The sequence below is a fragment of the Hippocampus guttulatus genome, chromosome 1, assembly GCF_054856545.1.
Source record: "Hippocampus guttulatus isolate MCC_2025c chromosome 1, RoL_Hgut_1.0, whole genome shotgun sequence".
NCBI classification, from domain to species: Eukaryota; Metazoa; Chordata; class Actinopteri; order Syngnathiformes; family Syngnathidae; genus Hippocampus; species Hippocampus guttulatus.
In genome coordinates, this window is record NC_141261.1 from 17911909 (window position 1) to 17932118 (window position 20210).

A 20210-nucleotide genomic window follows, 5' to 3' on the forward strand; every position below is an offset into this window, starting at 1 on the left:
AGTTCACTTGTCTCGAGAGCAAGGACAAAATCAAAATAAATATTTGTCGTGTCCTGGAAGTACATTTAGATGGACTGAACTTGAGAACCAACAGTTAATCGATTCTTCAGCAACTCATCGATTCTCAAACTACTCGACTACTATTTTGATAATCGAATTGTTTCGAGCAGACATGAAGAACTTTAACATTGGAGGGCCATGGTTTTTCAGCAGTGCTACTGCGGAGCCACACGAGACTGCAAATTTCCAAAACTGATGTACAGTATGACAAAAATGGCATTTTGAGTAAACATTATTTTGTTGTTTTTTTTGTTTTTTTCACATAAAAATATCTTAATATATTTGAATTTTCAAAATCATGTATAAAAGATCTACTTTTCAACTTCAAAAAAACAACCACATACTCTGCTATGATTTTCAGCTCTTTGCTGCACAACTTACTATTGGGCGTTGGAGGTGCTACTGAGCGATGTCTGCCAACTATTGGTCAACATGGCACACCGTGAACACTATTCAATGGCTGAGCAACAGTACACATCAGTATTTTCAAAAATTAATCCAAAGCCACTTCAAGTGTGGGTCGCATGCAGCCCGCGGACCATCAGTTGCCCATCCTGGTTTACAGCTATTTTTTGACTTCAAATGGTCGAAATCTTTTGATTTAAAAAAGTATTTTGATTTCAACGCCGCGAAAGTAAGAAATCTCTGATTTCTGTTGCCCTCCATGAAAGCAAACAGATTATCTTGTGTTAAAAAGATATCTGCAAACATCTGCTTTTATTTTGGAAAACAATGGACAACACAGATTGAGGACAAAACCAGTCTCTGACTCATAATGGCTTAATAATAATAAATTGAAAAAATATGATAAAATAGTAATTGTTCTGGGGAATCACAATTGCTGGTTATCCTCGGCATCCAAAATGCTTCGCCCGCCACTGGTCAGAGCTTGTAATCAATAGTATAATGGCAAAACCTCAAAAGTTTAGTCATTCGGTTGAAGTGAAGCAGCACACTGAATGTGTGGGAATCTGCCAAACAATATGTTCTGGGATGTCGTAGACATAAAGTTGTTTCCATTTCTTGTCAAGCCCTAAAATGCTGTGTGTGTAAGTATGTCTCAAAGGTTGTCACAATTGTGGTGTGGCTTCATCTGAGCCATTTGGTCGCTTTGTTCTCAAGCTATGTAGGAATACACTTTTTTTTTTCTCAGTGCACACACAGACACGCGTTGTGTGCAGATATTCACTGAATTTGACAATATGTATTGGATTACAACACAACACTCCCTGGCACTCACTGGCCCATTCTATACACAGGTCTCTGAGTTCAGCATTGACAAAAATCCAATGTGTGTATTTGGCTTTGGGTTACACTTGATTGAATTAGAAGAAATGGCGCACACGTGCACACGCATACACACACACATACGCACACAGGCTTTCACAAAGTTATGGTTAAAAAAAAAAAGTTGAGTGTCTTCTTCCATTGCAAGGGCTTTTATGTGATAAGATCGGGCCGGAGTGCTCTCCTATGCTGGATTCCTGAGCACATCAAACAACAGTAAACCACATCACAGAGGCAGGAAGAGCACAGCTCCATTAGCTAGCCCATAAAGAGCACGTGTGTGTGTGTTTGTGTGTGTGTGTGTGTGCGTGTGCGGTATGCGGACCCCTGACATATTTACAAATTAAAGTTCTCATATTTGAATGGGCAACAAAATTGTTGCCCATAATTTGGCGCAATCCCGTTCCAAAGTATAGAAATACAAATCAGTACACCTCTACCGTCAGTATCACTATCATGTGGGTCCATTCTACAGTGCATTTCATTCATTCCACTTCCACCGTAGTTTAATATGATGGTCTGTTTAAAAATAAATAAATAAAAGCATCTTGACTTGATAACTTTGGGGCCACAGAAAAACATTTTGGAATGTGTTTGTGGGCCAGATGGCTGCCATGAACATGACTATCATGAAAAAAAAAAACTTTTGTTGAATGCAGTTCATTTTATTTTGTTAAGTGGGAAAATGAGTACACAAATAAAATTGAGGAAATTCAGCATACCATTTTTTCAGTGTAACTGTACAAGTGACACACACACACACACACACACACACACACACACACACACACACACACACACACAAAAACAATCTCCCCTAAAACGCAGTTCCCAGGTAGAACAAATCTTATTCATGTCCTTGACTACTTGCAGAGCATGACAGAAATTCACTGTCACAACGCGTAGCGTGCAGTTCTTAATACATTGGGGGGTCGGTTAGGAGGAGCAAGGAGGACATGCAGTCAAATGTATTTCATTGTGCAGTGTGGAGAGACAAAGAGTGAGTCACCCAGATGAGGCATATGGCTTTTGTTTTTCACATTAATTTGAAACAAGTCTGCATCACATACACAGACCAAGCAACATGTACTGAGATACTGTCACTCCGCACTTGGACTTGCGGGGATGGAGTTGGGGGCTCTGATTGGAACTGGATATCCTGGATATCATCATCATTGTTCTGCTCTATGTCTCTGCCGTCACAGGATGTCATGATCATCCATGCAAATGTGAGACATAAGAAAAATATTTTCACGTGCTGGTTTAGAGCTGCATCAAGCAAATAAACTAGTATGGCAAATGCAGTGGCGGAGCTACATCGTAGCCGGGGGTGTCACTTTCTGGCCACCCCTTTTTGTTATCGGTGACTTTTCTGCCACTTTCACTTGGGTCCAGTATTCTTAGACCCCTCATATTCTCCCACAATTTTTTTATTTCGAATTTTCTAGTGCCCCAAAAAACAAAAGCAAACACAAAAAAATAACAAAACAAAACAAACACTGGAAAAAAGCGCTTTCTCCCACAACAGAAAAGTAGTAAATCAATAACAATGACCAAGGCTTCAATTTAATCTCAGATCATGTCAGGCTGGTTCACAATATTCAAAAGAGGGGTCCTAACAAGGGCTGCTCCCTTGACACTCTGGAGGAGGTGGGCAACAGAAGGATGCTAACTAAGCTAAAAGCTATGATGGACAGTCCCTCCCACCCTCTCCAGCCCGCCCTGACAGCACTAGGTAGCTCCTTCAGCCAGAGACTGTTACACCCGCGCTGCAAGAAGGAGAGATACCGACGCTCGTTCCTATCGACTGCTGTCAGGCTGCTGAATAAAAATAGCAACAATAATATTAATAATAATTATAATCATTAATAATGATGTGGAAAACAACTGTAAATAGCACTGCGATTTATCCATTTTGTATTTATAATTGCACTTAATTGAAGATAAGATAAGATAAGAATAACCTTTTTTAGTCTCGCAATGGAGAAATTCCCAATTCACAGCAGCAAAGTTATGAAAGGAAGAAGTAGAACAACAAAATATAGGAGCTGCTGGAAAGGCAGCCACTCACGCGGCGCCATTTTGAAGTCAAAATAACAAAAATAACACAACACAACACATAGGACACAGACAGTCGTGCAATCTTCACCACTTTTCTGCATACACTTTGTTGTCTGAAGCAGTTATAGATGAAAGAGGAGAGGATCAAAGTGTCCTTTCACCAGTGGATCAGAGACGTCATGCTGAAAATGTGCACACGTCTGCTACAAGCTAAGTTTTGAAAGCAAACACGAAGCTGTAGCGTCCATTGACGAAAAGAGATTAGTTCACTTCTCCTGTCCCACGTAATCCGCTTCAAACTCCAAGCCGCGACTCCCAGTTCCAAATCCGTATCAGCGCTCCGCGCAAACGCTCCTTTCTTCTCATCGTCGGCTCCTCAAGCCTTACATCCATCCAGCCGCAGACCGTTCAACAATATCTCCGCTGAACAAAGCGGGGCTGTGAAAAATGCTGCCCATTACAGGCGCAAGACACAAGCGCCCCGGGACAGTCCAGCAACGACAGTCAAATGGCGCCGACATTCCTCCCAGTCAAAAACAGTGCTGGTAAAACCATGCTGCCGAGAAGGCGCAACCACCAAGCACAGAGTCTCCTCCTTGATGAATGTCGTGGCCAAAAAATGCTGAAAAAAGTCCACATCAGGTCCACACGACGTAACAACAAACACAAAGTGACAAAACAAACCAAAAAACAACAAAAAAAGCAAGGCTCATGAGAGCACTTGCCGACGGCTGCCTACTCGGGCGCCATCTTGACGGTGTTTGTTTGTTTTTTCTTCTTTCTTCTTTCTGCCTACATTCTTGCTGCTGGAGGCTGTAAATTTCCCCAGTGTGGGACAAATAAAGGATATCTTACACTTATCTTACACTTAACTTAAGGATATTCAATTCTTTCAGTCAATGTCAATCATAACCATAACTTTCACACCATAGCAAGCAAACATGACTGAGAAGTCATTGTTCATCATAACATCCACAGTCATGGTTTCATGAAATAAAATCCACACAGATCCCAATTGTGCACGCACACACACACACACACACACACACACACACACACACACACACACACACACACACACACACACACGCACGCATACACACACATGCAAATAACAAGCAGGGACAAACCAAATTACCAAGCAACATTTGCAAGAGTGAAGAATTAAGAGAGTTTTGTGTCATTGTGCTTTTTGGATATGATTTCAATAAATGAGCCATGAAGTACAAAATGAGATGGTACACAAAAGCAAAACAGTGGCAAATTAAATGGCATTACAGTCAAACCCTGGTTTTCGAACGTCTCGGTTCTCGACCAATTCGGTTTTCGACCAAAGATTTCGAGTCTTTTAAGCCTCGGATGACGAACAAATTTCGGTTCTCGAATAAACTGAGCCCACTTGAATGCACCACTTGACTCCTCTCGCCTTCCTTTCACGAGGAAATGACGCTTCCTCGGGTAGACGAGGAAGTGACGCTTCCTCGTGTCGCTTTCCATTGTGAGCGGACGTGTTCAATAAACTTTTTTTTTTTTTAAAGAGCGCGGTTTCGGTTTTCGAACAATTCGGTTTTTGACCAGCCTTCTGGAACGGATTATGGACGAAAACCGAGGTTTGACTTTATCTGGTAAACAAAGTGCAGCAAAACGCTGCTTTTTATTTTTACGTGTTCCTGCTTGAGTGTTGTTATTGATGATATTTTAGGGTGGCACGGTGGACAACTGGTTCGCATGTCGGCCTCACAATGTAGAGGTGCAGGGCTCTGGCCTTCCTGTGTGGAGTTTGCATGTTCTCCCTGTGGATTTTCTCCAGGTACTCCAGTTTCCTCCCATATTCCAAAAACATGCATGGCAGGCTGATTAAACACTCCAAATTGTCCCTAGGTGTGAGCGTGGTTGCTCGTCTATGTATGCCCTGTGATTGGCTGGCAACCAGTTCAGGTTGTCCCCCGCCTACTGCCCAAAGACATCTGGAATAGGCTCTTGCACGCTGTGACCCTTGTGAGGATAAGCAGATCAGAAACTGGATGGATGGATGAATGATATTTTATTTCATGAAACTCTGACTGTGGGTGATATTTTAAAGAATGACGCACGCATGCATGGGCACCCCTGGCCCACCTCTCATTGAAATATTTCTGGCTACACCCCTGAAAAAATGACTGAGTAAGTAGCTTCCGGAGAAAATGTGGCTGCGGACAAATTTGTCCCTGCGGCTGAATGGAATGAAGACACGGGGCCCACCCAGCTCCCTGCTAAGCCTTTGCTAAAGTGTATTTATTCACGGGCTTAACCTGCCGGCTATCATTTCATCTTTTTGGCTTTCAAGTTGATGTGGTGCCCGCCTATGGCCCACGTGTAATGGAAATGGTGACACGCACACCAACAGAAGCATGTGATACCACACAGGACGGCGGCATGCAAATGATAGCACCGCCCAAATGTGCGGAAGAGAGCGACGCCAACTACATGACTGCAAGGAGCTGGTATGTGCGATGGTAATAGGTAATTGCTGCTGCTGCTGCTGCTGCTGTGTGTTTGGCTTTGCTTGAGCACGTCCATCGTAACCAGTCACAAATGAGCCTCTGCCGGAGCCAAAAATCACACATAGAGGCACAAGGTTGAACCGTACAAAGTCTTTCATGATGCCGCCGACTCTGGTAGCATGACACCTCAGGCAAAAAGAAGTCATAAAGCAAGTTCAGCGCATTGTTTGGGTCTTCCTCCTGGAACAGTTTGTTGGTCAGGCTCAAAGGGCCTCGGTTTGCTGACATCAGTGTGCTGGCATGTCACTTTGGCAGATTAGCACACAATAAACACACACTCAGATGCATGCAAACAGACAATTAGCTGAGATGTCAAACAGCCAGGCACACAGCAAAACACAGTGGTCTGGTTTCAGCCAAGCCGCCTCCTCGGATGACTCAACTGCTGACAAAAGTGCAGCATTTGTCATCTACGTCAACCGTAGTTGTCATTTTGAATTTCCCAAGTACAGTACTTAATATCAAAAACTGCCACTGTTGTGTGAATGGCAGGATTTCATTGTTTCTTTGCATCCCCAAGCTACTGTATATTGGTCTTCAAACACACCTGTGTCACCATTACACACTGATCATTGTTGTGTTTGGCGGAAATTGTTGAATTGACTTCCCCTTTAATCTTGAATCGGCTTATGTTAAAGTAACTATTGCAGCGATTGATTTGCAATGTTATGTTGACCGCATGATTCTGTGTCTGTTCATTGCCGTTGCGCGATTGGTCACGTCTTTAAGGGCCGCGCAGGACCCTCAAAAACAAAAACAAGCCTGGAAGCAGGGGCCACCATTAGGGAGATTCCTGAATCCTGGCCCGTGGTACCCCACTTTTGTGTGATTGCGTTTGTGTGCAGTCACTGACATTGTAGTGGAACATTGGCCTGCCTTTGATGGAGGCAGAGAGGGTTCACTGAACCCAACTCGGTGATGCTTCGCAAGAGAGAATGAGCATCTGTCTTGATGTGTGCCTGGCGACTGCCTGGTGACCAGTCCATGGTGTGGTCCACCTTTCGACTGAAGTCGCCAGGGAGGGACTTCAGCTCAGCTGTCATCCCGAACAGGATAGGCCATTGAGGAAAGTACATGTTGATTTATGTACTTTGGATGGGATGGAGCTGACCTACAGTGCTGAGTATTAAGAATCTGTTCTATGTTGGGTTTGAAATAGCGCGGGGAACACTTCAAGTGAGCGCAAGAGATTTTTCAAAGTACGGATTAAAAAGAACCTCAATGCATCACTTCAGGCACCATCATTTGCTTTTTCCATTCCGTTCTGAATGCCAAGGTGTAACAAGTGGCAACGTCTAACCACGAGTACCAAACTGGCAGCTCATAAACACATCTACAGTAAACAGCAGAAAACCTGAGTGGAAGCCGCCGTTAAAGTAACCGTGATGTAACCCACCCAGGGAGCATGCTTAATTGGCTGTGCCTGAGTGTGTTATCAAGGTGGAAATCAGTGGTTCCTTCAGGAGCATGCATGAGACTGCAAACTACCGGTTCTCTTAATTAGAACCCAGACCTTAGAACAGGTGTGCGGGAGGGCTGGCTGAGTTTAGTCTGCGTTCACGTCGACTGTGCGTACGTTTACATCGACGCACATTTGTGGACATTGCGACATCATGAAGCAAAAGTTGGAAATGTCGACTCGGGCTGATTATGAGGCTTGCGCGTGCGTGCTGCCTCAGCAGCAATTTGTATTCGCTTGTAAAATATAAAAAGACACACAGCTTCTTCCAGTATCTTTGAATCTTCACATGAACCATATTTATTATACTTAACTATACTTATAAGGACAACTATGCCTCTGTAAGGAATTCGCACCGAACTAGCAAAATGCAATGACAAGACCGAGTGCACCAGAGGCATCATCTGTCTGCACTACCTACATATAAATTACACAGATTATAGAGCAGTGTGACTGGCTGTACTGTGTGTGAGTGTGTGTGTGTGTGTGTGTGTGTGTGTGTGTGTGTCCCCTACAATGTAGCAGTGATGATTCCAGGGATTTCACTGGCTCGCACTTAGGTATGTGTCTCTTTCCAAATGTTCTCCTATTCATATTGACATTGAAATAGTAGCGAGTCTTCATTCAAAGAGCAAGTGCTAATCATGTTATTCTTTGATCCACTGATCCCCCTGATCTGTTTAAATATGCAGCAGACCTGCCCAGACCTGGTTCGTGCTCCTCTAATCATCACCCTGATCTCATCTTCTGTGAGCGCGCGTGCAAGCTGGTCTGTGTGTGTGTGTGTGTGTATGTATGTGTGTGTGTGTGTGTGTGTGTGTGTGTGTGTGTGTGTGTGTGTGTGTGTGTGTGTGTGTGTGTGTGTGTGTGTGTGTGTGTGTTTGTGCGTGCGTGCGTGCGTGCGCGTGTGTGTGTGTGTGTGTGTGCGCGTGTGTGTGTGTGTGTGTGTGTGTGTGTGAAACCCTGCATCTGCCTTTTCACATCTGTATCTTTATTGCAGCGTTTTAGTGTTTCATTCTTGGCTTTGAATACTCGTACTGTAATGTAGACTTAATGAAGTCTATATTCGTTCGAATGTGGTCTGGGTGTGTTTGTGTCTCAATCTATAAACATGATGCGCTGTTCATGCTGCCTCAACTCAAAGCAGAGCTGGTCAAGATGCTTTGCGTAGCATATACATGTAGGTGCACATATCCAAGTAATGGCATTCCCTTTTCTGAGCTTGAGGCATTTCTCAAAAGACATTCTTACTATGCAGTTGATATATAGTTTTGGTGGCCATATTAATGATTTTTCTGACTGAAATGTATTGATGCAAATCTTTTGAATGTACTCAATTATAGTGGTTGAACAAAATAAAATCATCTGGCTCCAAATTCATCTTTGAAGTCGTCTATACATCCACATAATAAATGTTTCCAGTTGATATTATTAAATGCATCCACTTAACAAAATAACATTGACTAAATTCAACAGCAACTCAACTCAACTCAACTCAAATGTATTTATAGAGCACTTTCAAACAGCCATCGCTGAACACAAAGTGCTGTACACAAAAAATAAATAAATAAAAACAGTTTTCAGTGTCGTAAAAATGTGGAATTTCAAAGATGTTTGTTCGGTCCGAATATTAGATATTATTTTTGATTGTAATGCACTTCAACACAAGCTATTACTACAGGGGTCACCGATATGATGCCTGCTGGCACCAGGGAGCCACCAAGGACCACATGTGTCGGGGTCGGGTCTATTTTGAAAGATAACTGCAATAGTGGGATATTTTGATGATGTTGTGGAAGTGGTCTTTTGAAAATGTAAATACTCTGAGAGATTTATTGGAATAAAGTTTGCATATTTATATTCATCTTTTCCCTACCTACTACACTATTACACTGCAGCAAATGTCAATCACAGATGATTTTATGTGTCCCTAAATGTAATTTTGATGTTAATTAAAAAAATGTCTTCCTTTGTTTTGCACATCAGATTTTTAAGATTTTTTTTGTTTGTTTTTAAGTTTGACCTATAAAAGCTTGCACAGTACGGATTGCTTTGTGTGTGCGTGTGTGTGTGTGTGTGTGTGTGTGTGTGTGTGTGTGTGTGTGTGTGTGTGTGTGCGAGCGTGCGTGTGCGTGTGTGTGTGTGTGTGTGCAAGGGGAGTGAGCTTTGAAGCTACCGCTACAAACGTTGCCTTTATAAGATGAATTTGGTTTGTCTATCCATCCATCCATCCATTCCGGTGACTCCCAACCTTGATTGACCCCACGTCAACTGTATGCTTTCTGCCATCTAATAGAAGATGATTAATGTGTTCTCTTGAAATCACTGCCACATGTTGTATGTTATAAATCAATGATTTTGGGGACAAATAAGGGAAATTTTGCGAAGGTCACAGCACACACACAAGAGCTCCGAGACTCATGCACCCCAGCAGTGGCACAATGGTTGAGAATCACTGATTTATTCATTTTTATTATTTGAGGGCTGGTCCGCTCCCCATACTGCATACAAGTCTATAGTGTAGCAATATTTATTTTTATTTTGTCTTCATTGGCATATTTGGTAATTCAAAGTATTCTTTGTTCCATTTTTTTAATGTTATGGTGCTTGGCTCATGTTCTGAGCAGATTTTTTGAACAGGCACCTCAGGACACTGTACCGGAATATATTTCAAAAGCAACCCTCCCAGCCCTGGAAAATGGGAATGCTATTAGTTTGAACTCTAATTCTTGGTTAACCTCTAAATTGTCCAACTTTTGGGACAGCTGATTGAGAGGGTTAAAGGGTTTTCTTTCTGGTTCAGTTGTCGGGTGTTCAACAGCTAAATGAAAGTAACACCAAATGGTTGTAGCTGTGATAGGCAGAGTGTGAGATGAATGTTCGCGTGAACTCAGTTATCCTTCACTCTCTGCGGGGAAAACCGACAGTCCCACCTCCAAGCAAAACAGTAATACTGCGGCGAATCCAGACCAAAGGACAGTGCATAGTAAGCTTGCACTGGGCAGAGACCGAGCATGTGTTCCGGTGACCACATTTGTTGGTTACATAATTGTCTGGGATGTTTTGCATACTGTGGCGCACAGATACTGATCTGTCCCTTTACCCCAAACCACTTTTTCAATTAAACAAGGATCATATCGTCAGGACAGCATTATCTAAGGAATTGGTGAACTTGTGGCGCTAAACCGGTGTGCGTCTCGTCCTGTATGTCACGATGGCTCCTGGAAATAAGTGTGCTGGCCTCCCATCCAACCGCATGTCAGCTGTGGTTCAACCATGGTCCACTGCCTGCTTCTACAATTGGAGCTCAGAGGACGCGCTCAGGAGCTGCGAGACTGGACCAGTCTTTCATCATCCGTGTGTGAACACGTGCAATTTTAGTGTAGGTCTGCGTGCTTCTGGCATGGCACCACACCACTCTTTGCTCATGATGTTTCAAGGCCTTCGGGCCCCATGTCAGGGGTTTTCAGGGTATTTCCAATGTGAGCGATATAGTTTGGAGGACAGGAAAGGCTGGAGGAATGGGGAGCAAGGAAAGCAACGAAGCTAATTGAAGGGTTCTGGGTAATATGTACTTAGACCAAAGATTGCTGTTTTAACCTGTTTGCATAACCTCCTTGAACTTAATATTTTGCCCCACTCTGGAATGAGTGTTGGTCACTATGGATCTGAATAAAGAATAATTGTGGGCAAGTAAAAGCCCAAAGCAGAAATGAGGCCGCTCAATGATTTGTTGTGCCTCTCTTTCAAGACCAGAGATACAAAAGGAGTTTTGATTAGGTGTCGATGGAGGGTGAGATGAAAATATCAGTCTCATTGCAGTGGCCCTCCTGCTTATTTGAAAGTATTGCATTGAAGTCATGCAAACCTGAAGGAAATGGACTTGTCATTTCTTTCACAGCGGAATATTTTACAGTCACTCCTCTGCTGCCGATATCCAACCATCCATTTTCCAACCCGCTTATCCTCATAAGGGTCGTGGGCGAGCTAGAGCCTATCCCGACTGTCTTTGGGCAGTAGGTGGGGGACAGCTTGAACTGGTTGCCAGCCAATCGCAGGGCACACATAGACGAACAACTATCTGCACTCACACCCACACCTAGGGATCATTTAGAGTGTTCCATTAACCTGCCATGCATGTTTTGGGAATGTGGGAGGAAACCAAAGTACCCGGAGAAAAGCCGCGCAGGCACGGAGAGAACATGCAAACTTCACACACAGGAAGGCCGAAATCGAACCCTCCACCTCTGCACTGTTAGGCCGATATAATGTTCAACATTTGTCTTTTGAAAGGCCAGCAGTCAGCACTGTTTCAGCAAAAGAATGTCTTAAATATGATGCCAAGCAGGTTTTGCTTCACGAACGCGGACATTAGATGTCGTGTAGGCCGACATCCCTTGCATTGCCCATCGAGGAAAGATCCATATCTAGAAAGAGATGCACAGATCCATAAAGCATTTTCACTTTTGTGAATGTTTTGTTTTTTTTCTCCACCATGTTCTTCAATTTGTCTGTGAATAATGCTTGAACGACACGATTCAGGCATATGAAGTCAATGTTTATCAATCTGTACAATGTGGTGCTCATTCAATTCAGATTATTTTGCCCTGGTGTCAGTCTGCACTCTACTTAGTTCAACTCCTTGTGATTTTATGTTGTCAGGTGATCTTCAAAAGTGATCTTTTTTGCAGTTACAAAACATGATGGGGCAAAAAGGCACCCCGTTTTTCTCTTGGATGTTTCTTTTTACAGTAGTTTGACAGCCATACTCAACCATGACTCACCAAGATGATTTGATTTTGTGCAGCACTAAAATTGAGTAAAATCAAAGCTGGTTTTTTTTTCACAGCACTCTTTGGGTTTTAGGGAATTTACATGCTATTTGTTAATCTTTGCAATTTGGCAACAATATCAAAATGCGGCTTCCCGGGTGACAAGAGTTGAGAACCACTGCTTTAAAGACCACAGCTGCTTTATATGTGTGGGTCTTTGAGGCTCCCACTACACATGGTGTATTACTTAGGGAACAAAACCTGAGAAATGATAAAGGTCGAAAACCAACTTTCCCTTTAAGAAATTGCTTTTCTGGCAAGTTTTTGGTCAGACTTCATTTTTTATAGCTTGTGTGGGAGGCCCGTGCCAGGCTATGTCAGACACTTGGACAAACATTTTGCATATGAGATGCTTGAGTTGATGTAAAAGGCAGAGTCTCTCACGGACGTTTGAGGGGACTTCACAAACTTCACTTCCTTGGTGTCCGACCGAGCTTTCTCTATTTATTTATGCAGGTTTACAGCAAGGATCCACCCGAGCCTTTGCTGATCCTATAAGGTGATACAATGAACCTGAAAGCGAGAGCTGCTGTCGAATTAAAGCAGCAGCTTTGGGTTGTGTGCTTATTTGCTTTTCAAGATCACAATCTCAATCTTGACATTTTTGCTTCAGATGTGGAGTCGGATTCAGGATGTATTCAGCATGAAGACCACAGACAACCTGGCTCTGTCCTCAGTGGAAAAATAAACCAACCAACACATTTGCAGTTGAATAATTATCATGCTGTGTCTTGTCCATGCCTTCCATGTAAGGCTGTATTGGATGGTTGCATGGGAGAAATCTCGTCGCCACTGTCTTTCTTCCTTCTTTTTTACCTTGCACTTTATTCTTACCTGGGTTGTTCAACTGCATTTAGACATTCGGTGCGTCGTATAATTTGTCCTTTTCTTAATTTAACACTATAACCGAAATACTTCAATGGTGAACTGTAGTTTGCACAAATGTCACATTTGAAAGCATTTAATATTTATTTTGTTGGACCTTTCAAATGGAACTCATCCGTGCGAGACAGTGCATGTATTTTTCCATCTATCTCTCATCTATTTATCATGACTTTTTTTTCGTCAAGCTTTTTTACTCAAACATGTAATTTGTATTGATGCTTTCATTTCATGTTTGGTTTTTTTCCCCTCCAATTGGTCATATCAAACTCGGTGAATAAAGTGCTTCCGTATATCTTGGTGTGTATGATAAATAGTGTCAATAGTTGGATCTAATAGTTTAGTTTGGAGGCAAATGTTAGAAAACTCTCGCCGTGTCGTTAATCTGCATTGGTACACACAAGGCCACCTGGTCCCGCTCTGTGTTTGTGTCTCTCTATCTCGCTTCCCGCCTGGAATGCATCGATGGCCCGTCTGGTCCTGCTCATCTCTGGGAGCAGTAAGCCACCTCTCCTCGTCCCTGCTCCCACTCTAAACATTTGGCTACTTTTGGCAGATTTGTTGATTTTTGTCCCCTCATGTTTTCCCTCTTGTTGCTGTAAAACTGATACATACCCTTTCAATTAGAACAGCCGGTCAGAGCCCCAGTGAGGGAGTGGGAGTGAGCAGAGTAAGTGGGTTGTATATTTTATTAGTCAAGTGAAAACACACACAAACTGGCCCAGTTTTGGGGAACCATCTGTTGTCATGGCTTTTTCTTGGGAGCTAACATTTGAGCATTCTTACCTGAAGCACAGGATTACGATGTAGTAACATATTTTTCTATTTATTTATTTATTTCGAGTAGTATATATCTCCCCCCCCCTTTTTCATATTAGGGGTGTGCATCTCTCCACAAAAGACGATTCTATAGGGTTTTTGATATGTGGGGTGCAAAATGATTCAAGGACGGCTCAATTGGAATGTGGAATGATCCGATTCAGTTCGACCCAGTGGGGTTACAATTTGATGCGATATAGTACAGCTCAGTTCAAGAGGGAATGATGCAATGACTTTTGATGGAGTCACTTTACGTACATTTGAACAAGACACGACATTTGGCATCTCAAGATATAAATCGTTTCTTTGTAAGGACCATTCAAAGTTAAGCTATAATGCCCCTAATGCTGGAAATAGACTTCCTCTCTGTACGTCCTTTGCCTTTTAAGTCGAGAAATAATAGTTTCAGTCAACCATGTCCCTTCCCATAATACCCCCTCCCCCCGAACTCCTCCACCTGCCAAGTCACCATATAACGCCACCAGCCCACACTGTAGCGTCACACACTTGCAATCAAGTAACGGTCATAAAATCCCAATGGAATGTCTCAGTAAAGGTGGAGAGTTAAGAGGTAGAGAGTCTTGAACACAAACTAGAAGACCTTATAATGAATGTTCTGGGAAGTGATCTTAGTTGGCTCCCCGTGATCTTACTGAAGGAATATATCACACTTTCACGGAAGACATGAAAGCGCAAACGCACGCAGAGAAAAGCTAAAGTGCGCTGTTCTCAGGTCCACTATTGATGGTTCCCCGGGGCATCCCATGAACGCATCTGTTTCTGTCCGGCTGACTCTCCACACTCATAATTTCAAGTAAGTCATAACACAAATTATAAACACATCTCCCCCAACTGTGACGCCAAGAAATAACAACGTCAAGTGCGCTGAGCTGATTTAGGAGAAACTCGGACTCTTAAATCTTTACCTTGACTTTTTTCTTTCCCTCCACTACTTCAATCTACCGTTTCTCTCATGTTGCTCAGATAATTTTTTTTTCCATCCTTAGCCTTATCTTTTCATGAGCATTTTTTTCATGTGTGTTTGATTAGCTTTGCCTTCCCCATCCACCAATATGAATGTGTTAAAGTTTTGTTCCCTTTGTTTGGCTCCTTCTTAAGCCTCATTCTTTCCGAGGTGGGTCCGGCATGCTCGTGTCTGATTTACCCTGTGACATTGCAGTCTGTCAACAGCAGTTCCACAGCCAGGGTGTCTTCATCTAAGTCCTATCTCCTGATTTGTCATCCTTCTGTCCTCAATACCACCCCCCGCCTCACATCTCCCTTACCCGCTTTTTTCTTTATGTCATCTGTATTTTCCTTCCATTTCTGACCTCTCCGACTCCTTTTCCTTTCACCTCCAGTCACACGGTCACGTACTCTAACCATCCATCTCCCACCGATGGAGAACCAAAGGTCTCAATATGTCCTGGGCCCATTACAGTTCAATTGGAATCACATGTTGTACAAAGTACTCGAACTAAGGTATCCACCCCCTTATAAATAAGATGTCAGTCCAAACTACAGTATGTGGTGCTCATTTTAGAGACTTATGTGCGCTCTTGAAATCAACATGTGATATGCGCACAGAGACTCAGCTTTTCATATGAGGTCTATGTTTATTCTTTTACTCCAAAAACTGTTATTGAATAGACTCCAGAGAAAAAAACTAAAACAAAAAGAAGAGCTAATTCTGAATCCTCAGCAAGAGGGTTTATCTTGTCTCTTATTACAGCGCCTAATGACTTCTGAGAGCACAGGGTCTGACTTTTATGAAGATCGATCACGCGCTTGTCATGACAACATTTCATTGTCACCCTTTCCACTGGTCAGGAAATGAAGATACTCCTTTGTTTGTCAGAGACACGCCAAGTGTAAGTTCAGCAGGGAGTGAGACCCGAGGGTCGGAAAGCAAAATTGTTCACTTTGTAAAACGTGAAATAGCATTTGTCTTGTGTGTGTCAGCCTCGTAATGAATCCTGGTGTTTTACATTGGGGCCCAAATGGTCATTCAAATTCATTTGATTCAAAGGGCAAAATCAGCACACTGAGACGCTTTTCATTCAGTGGACACAGATTCATTGATTGAGGATGTGGGAGACGGAGTTTATTGGCTGGCTAATCATAATAATGATCCTTTTTATTGTTTTAGGAAGACATCAGTCAGCATGCCCCTACGGCACCTCTCTGAGTGCACCCCACAGGGAGACAGCGCTGTACTCTGCTCAGCTCATTTACAAACTGAAGGGGAGGATTTGATTCTGGGGTCTATCTCAAAGGGTGCAAAGACTCAATCAATAATGAAACAAATGCAATTCTAGAGAGCGTTAGCTTGCAGTATGAGGGGCAGGAACCTGATGCGCTTGAATCTCTACAAGGTCCAGATGTGTTTCATTCAAGCTGCAATGTACGTACTCACGTATGACATCATGATGATTTTCTTTTTGTAATGAAACAATCCTTAACAGGTAAAAGTGATTGAAAAGACCTCTTCAACTATGGTTGATTAATTGACTCAGTTTTTTCAGACTCGATTTTTCAGACGAGTTCTCAGATAAGACAAACTGCAAAACCTTTATCTTACTATTTTCTTTTGCCCTTCACGACCTGAGTCTCCAGACTGAATAGCTGAATAGATTGCTCGACTGGGTTTGAAGAGAAATCATCCCCATTGTTTGTAGGTAAGCCTCTTAAATTGTGCTTTAATGCAGAAAATACAGATGAGCTGTAGATGAGATGGCGGGAACCTGAGTTTGATAGTTTGAACCTGGCATTGTGATGTAAAAACGGCTCCTTCCTGGTTGTCTGTTGAAGTTGTTGGCCATGCTCATGATTGTGGACGCACTGATGCCTTCTTTAACCTTATACTGTATTTTGTCGTAGCTCAACATTTTACAAGTTTATTCATCAAAAGAGTCCTTCATTCATTGGCCCTAATCCTCTTCCGTCGAATTCTGAGATAAAAGTGAGAATTTTGCCAACCTTGTTTTTTTTTTTTTTCTTCATTGGCCCTAATCCTCTTCCGTACCTTCACCACAGGAGTTAACACGGTCAGCACACACTCGGACAGTGGGCAATTAATGTTGTGACTTGTATTTTCTCAGAGATGTTCAGAGGGTAAAAGTGTAATGACACCGGCGCAATATTGAAATGTGGTCTGGCGTAGGCTGGGTTCAGCTGAACGCACATAACTCCGGTGCGATGTTGGTCTGTATGCGCAAGAGTTTGTATGCGTTCCCATTACAGTGAGCACTAAAAGAAATAACAGTGAAGGTGTGTGGAGACGAAAAGTGTCACGTCAGAGCTGCCGCGTGATTAATGGTGTGATTAGCTGCACCGATCCACATGTCAGAACACACACCCATGCGCACACAAATACCGGCACGAATGGGAGTAACCATGTGAGCGCACACAAACACACAGCGGTCTATTAATGTTCTTGAATGGGAGAATCCAGATGCGGTGCAAGGATAATTGTACTAAAAACACCAAACGGAGAGTCCCAGGCCAGCGAGACTTTAGTCGGGGCTCAGTGTGTTTATTTTTGCAATTGAGTTATTACTGCAGGGACTTAAATCATGGAATAAAAACACTCCAATACAGGTCAATTTTTAATTGAGCCCAAAGTGCAATTTGAATGTGCCCTCTCTCTTCCTCTTCCACAAAAGTCAACCCACACATTACCTTGCATTGACATGCTCCTGATTACCTCCGCTAAGGAGGTTATGGCTTCATCATCAACAGATGCTGTTTTTTTGTCTGTGAGCATATATAATGTAGGACTATTACTCCAGTGTTGGATTGGAGGAAAATCCACCATTGACCCCATTTGTATAAACACAACAGAGAAAGAAAGAAAAACCTTAGATTTGGACCCGGTTGCAGCAGACACCACATCCATCAGATGAAGTTTCTTGTCAAAGCCTTGTCAGTCATATTTCTCAACTGGTGTTCTTCTATGTGTTCAAATGTAATAAAACACAACTCTTGATTACTGTAATTAATCAACCAAAGTCCCTTCTGAATTTAATAAAAGATCATCTTAGCTTCTAATCATTTCTGATCCTTATCCCCTTACTCACTGGCCATCTAAGTCAGCTTTCTTCCGCAGACTCTTGACTAACTAGCTCACTTTCCTGTGTGTAAGGTACTGATGCAGAATGGGCTGTTGAAGTAATTGCCACCAGTGTGTATGGAGTATGAAAATTCATCACAAGAGAGAAACTGCAGAGACTCCTCTGTGTCAAAGGCAACTGTTTCTGTCATTGCAGCCATAAGCACACATCTAATTTCATGATGTGCAGCTTCAGAGAAATTGTCTGAAAGGCACAGGTAAACATTTTGTTGAAAGTCGGAATCCAGCGTGTAAGCCTTAGTTGAACTTAATTTAAATGCACCTTGTTTTGTCAAGTCATGTTTATTTCTACAGCCCTTAATCACAAAAGAGTCTCATAGGGCTTCACGGATGAACAGTTCACAATGATCAATGATGGTCGAAATAACGAAACTGGGCAAAGAAAACCACCAAAACAAAAAAACAAAAGATTTTTGGGGTGAACAGGAACAGAAACTTGGCTGCACAAAGCAAGGTCCATAAAGACATGCTTGGTTGAGTTTGTTGTGGAACAGTAACAATAACAACAACTTGAGTGTCCCGACCGCAACCTCATCAGAGATTGTGAGACAAGCTCTCTCATCCAAGATCATTGTCCTCTAACCTCAGCAATTCCCACAGGCACACTAGAATCTTGTATAAGGTCTTTCTTGAAACATGGGATAGTTACAACAGGATGTTACAAAGGGGTTGACCAAATCCGTGTTTTTGTCCATCGTTATTGATGCGTGCGTTGACAGCAGTGCGCATAAATGGTATGTTTGTCATCACTGGATTTACACCATCCAGTTTATTCTCTGGGATACATCCATCCATTTTCCATCAGAAAATGTCCTTCCATACCTATTTGTCATGTCCTTGTTTATGATGATACTAATGCAGCGTGTTATACCGGAGAAAAATTCCTTGTGTGTTCGACATACTTGGCCAATAAAGATGATTCTGATTCTTATCCTCACAAGGGTCGCGGGGGGTGCTGGAGCCTATACCAGCCGTCTTCGGGCAGTAGGCGGGGGGGGCACCCTGAACCGGTTGCCAGCCGATCGCAGGGCACACACACAGATGAACAACCATCCACGCTCACACTCACACCGAGGGACAATTTTGAGTGGTCAATCGGCCTGCCACGCATGTTTTTTGGAATGTGGGAGGAAACCGGAGGACCCGGAGAAAACCCACACAGGCCCGGGAAGAACATGCAAACTCCACACAGGGAGGCCGGAGCTACAATTGTACCTCTGAACTGTGAGGTCGACGCGCTAACTGGACCACCGGGTCGCCCTGGGATACATCCTTTAGGGATATTATTTCCCCTGGATATGGGGAGTAGATTTGAATGTCTGCGCATGATTACGTTCGTTCCCTCTGCACCTGTAGATTTGGACAAATTGAGTAGGGCTGAACAGTGACACAAGAAAGATGTCATTGCTCCCTCAAGCTCTTCTGTTAGACTTCATTACATTATTACGTGGCCTTGAGTCACGCTCTTGATACCAGAGCACTTGAAAGACGTCTCTGCAATGGAGATGTGGAGAGATGTCTGTGACATCTGTGTCATCTCTGAAATGAATATTCGAAGGCCATTTTTCTACTGTGTTTGTTCAGGCAGCAAGCTCTACTGGCAGCTATCAGCGAGAAGGATGCTAACATAGCCCTGCTGGAGTTGTCTCCATCAAAGCGGAGGAAAGCCCAAGAGGAGGTGATGGCTCTAAAACGGGAGAAGGACCGGCTCATGCACCAACTAAAACAACAGGTACAACCGGTGCATACACTTGCGATCTCATCGCATTTCTTGCGATGAGATGGGCTGTATTTGATCTGCATACATAGCACCAGGCTATATGAAGAATGTGGCAGACATGCAGCCATTGTGGTCTAAATGGGTGACTGGCATGTGATTGATGTGAAGCCTCGCCTTGTGGTCACAATTTAGGACATTGCGGCGTTGTAAATCAAAGCGTAATGGCAAATTCAAACCTGCTGCGCATCGCCAGGCCATGCCTGCACAGCAGCCTCACGGGCAAACTTTGTACTCTCAAACCAAGAACATGCAGAAGTTAATAATTTCTTGTAAACAGAATTGGCTCCTCCACCTCCGACCACATTTTTGTGCTCAGTCATCACACGACAAACCCAGAAGGGGCTCCACATTCAGG

The 20210-nt window shown here is 43.0% G+C and overlaps 1 protein-coding gene across 3 annotated transcripts in view; it reads left to right on the top strand.

Annotated features, from left to right (window-relative positions):
• Positions 1-20210, top strand: part of LOC147210735 (ERC protein 2-like) — a 143219-nt gene that overhangs the window by 71529 nt on the left and 51480 nt on the right. For all 3 annotated transcript variants that reach the window (XM_086115658.1, XM_086115641.1, XM_086115650.1), the window contains one exon: positions 19660-19807. In XM_086115658.1, coding sequence (XP_085971784.1) covers positions 19660-19807 — 148 coding nt within the window. The remainder of the gene's footprint in view (positions 1-19659; positions 19808-20210) is intronic.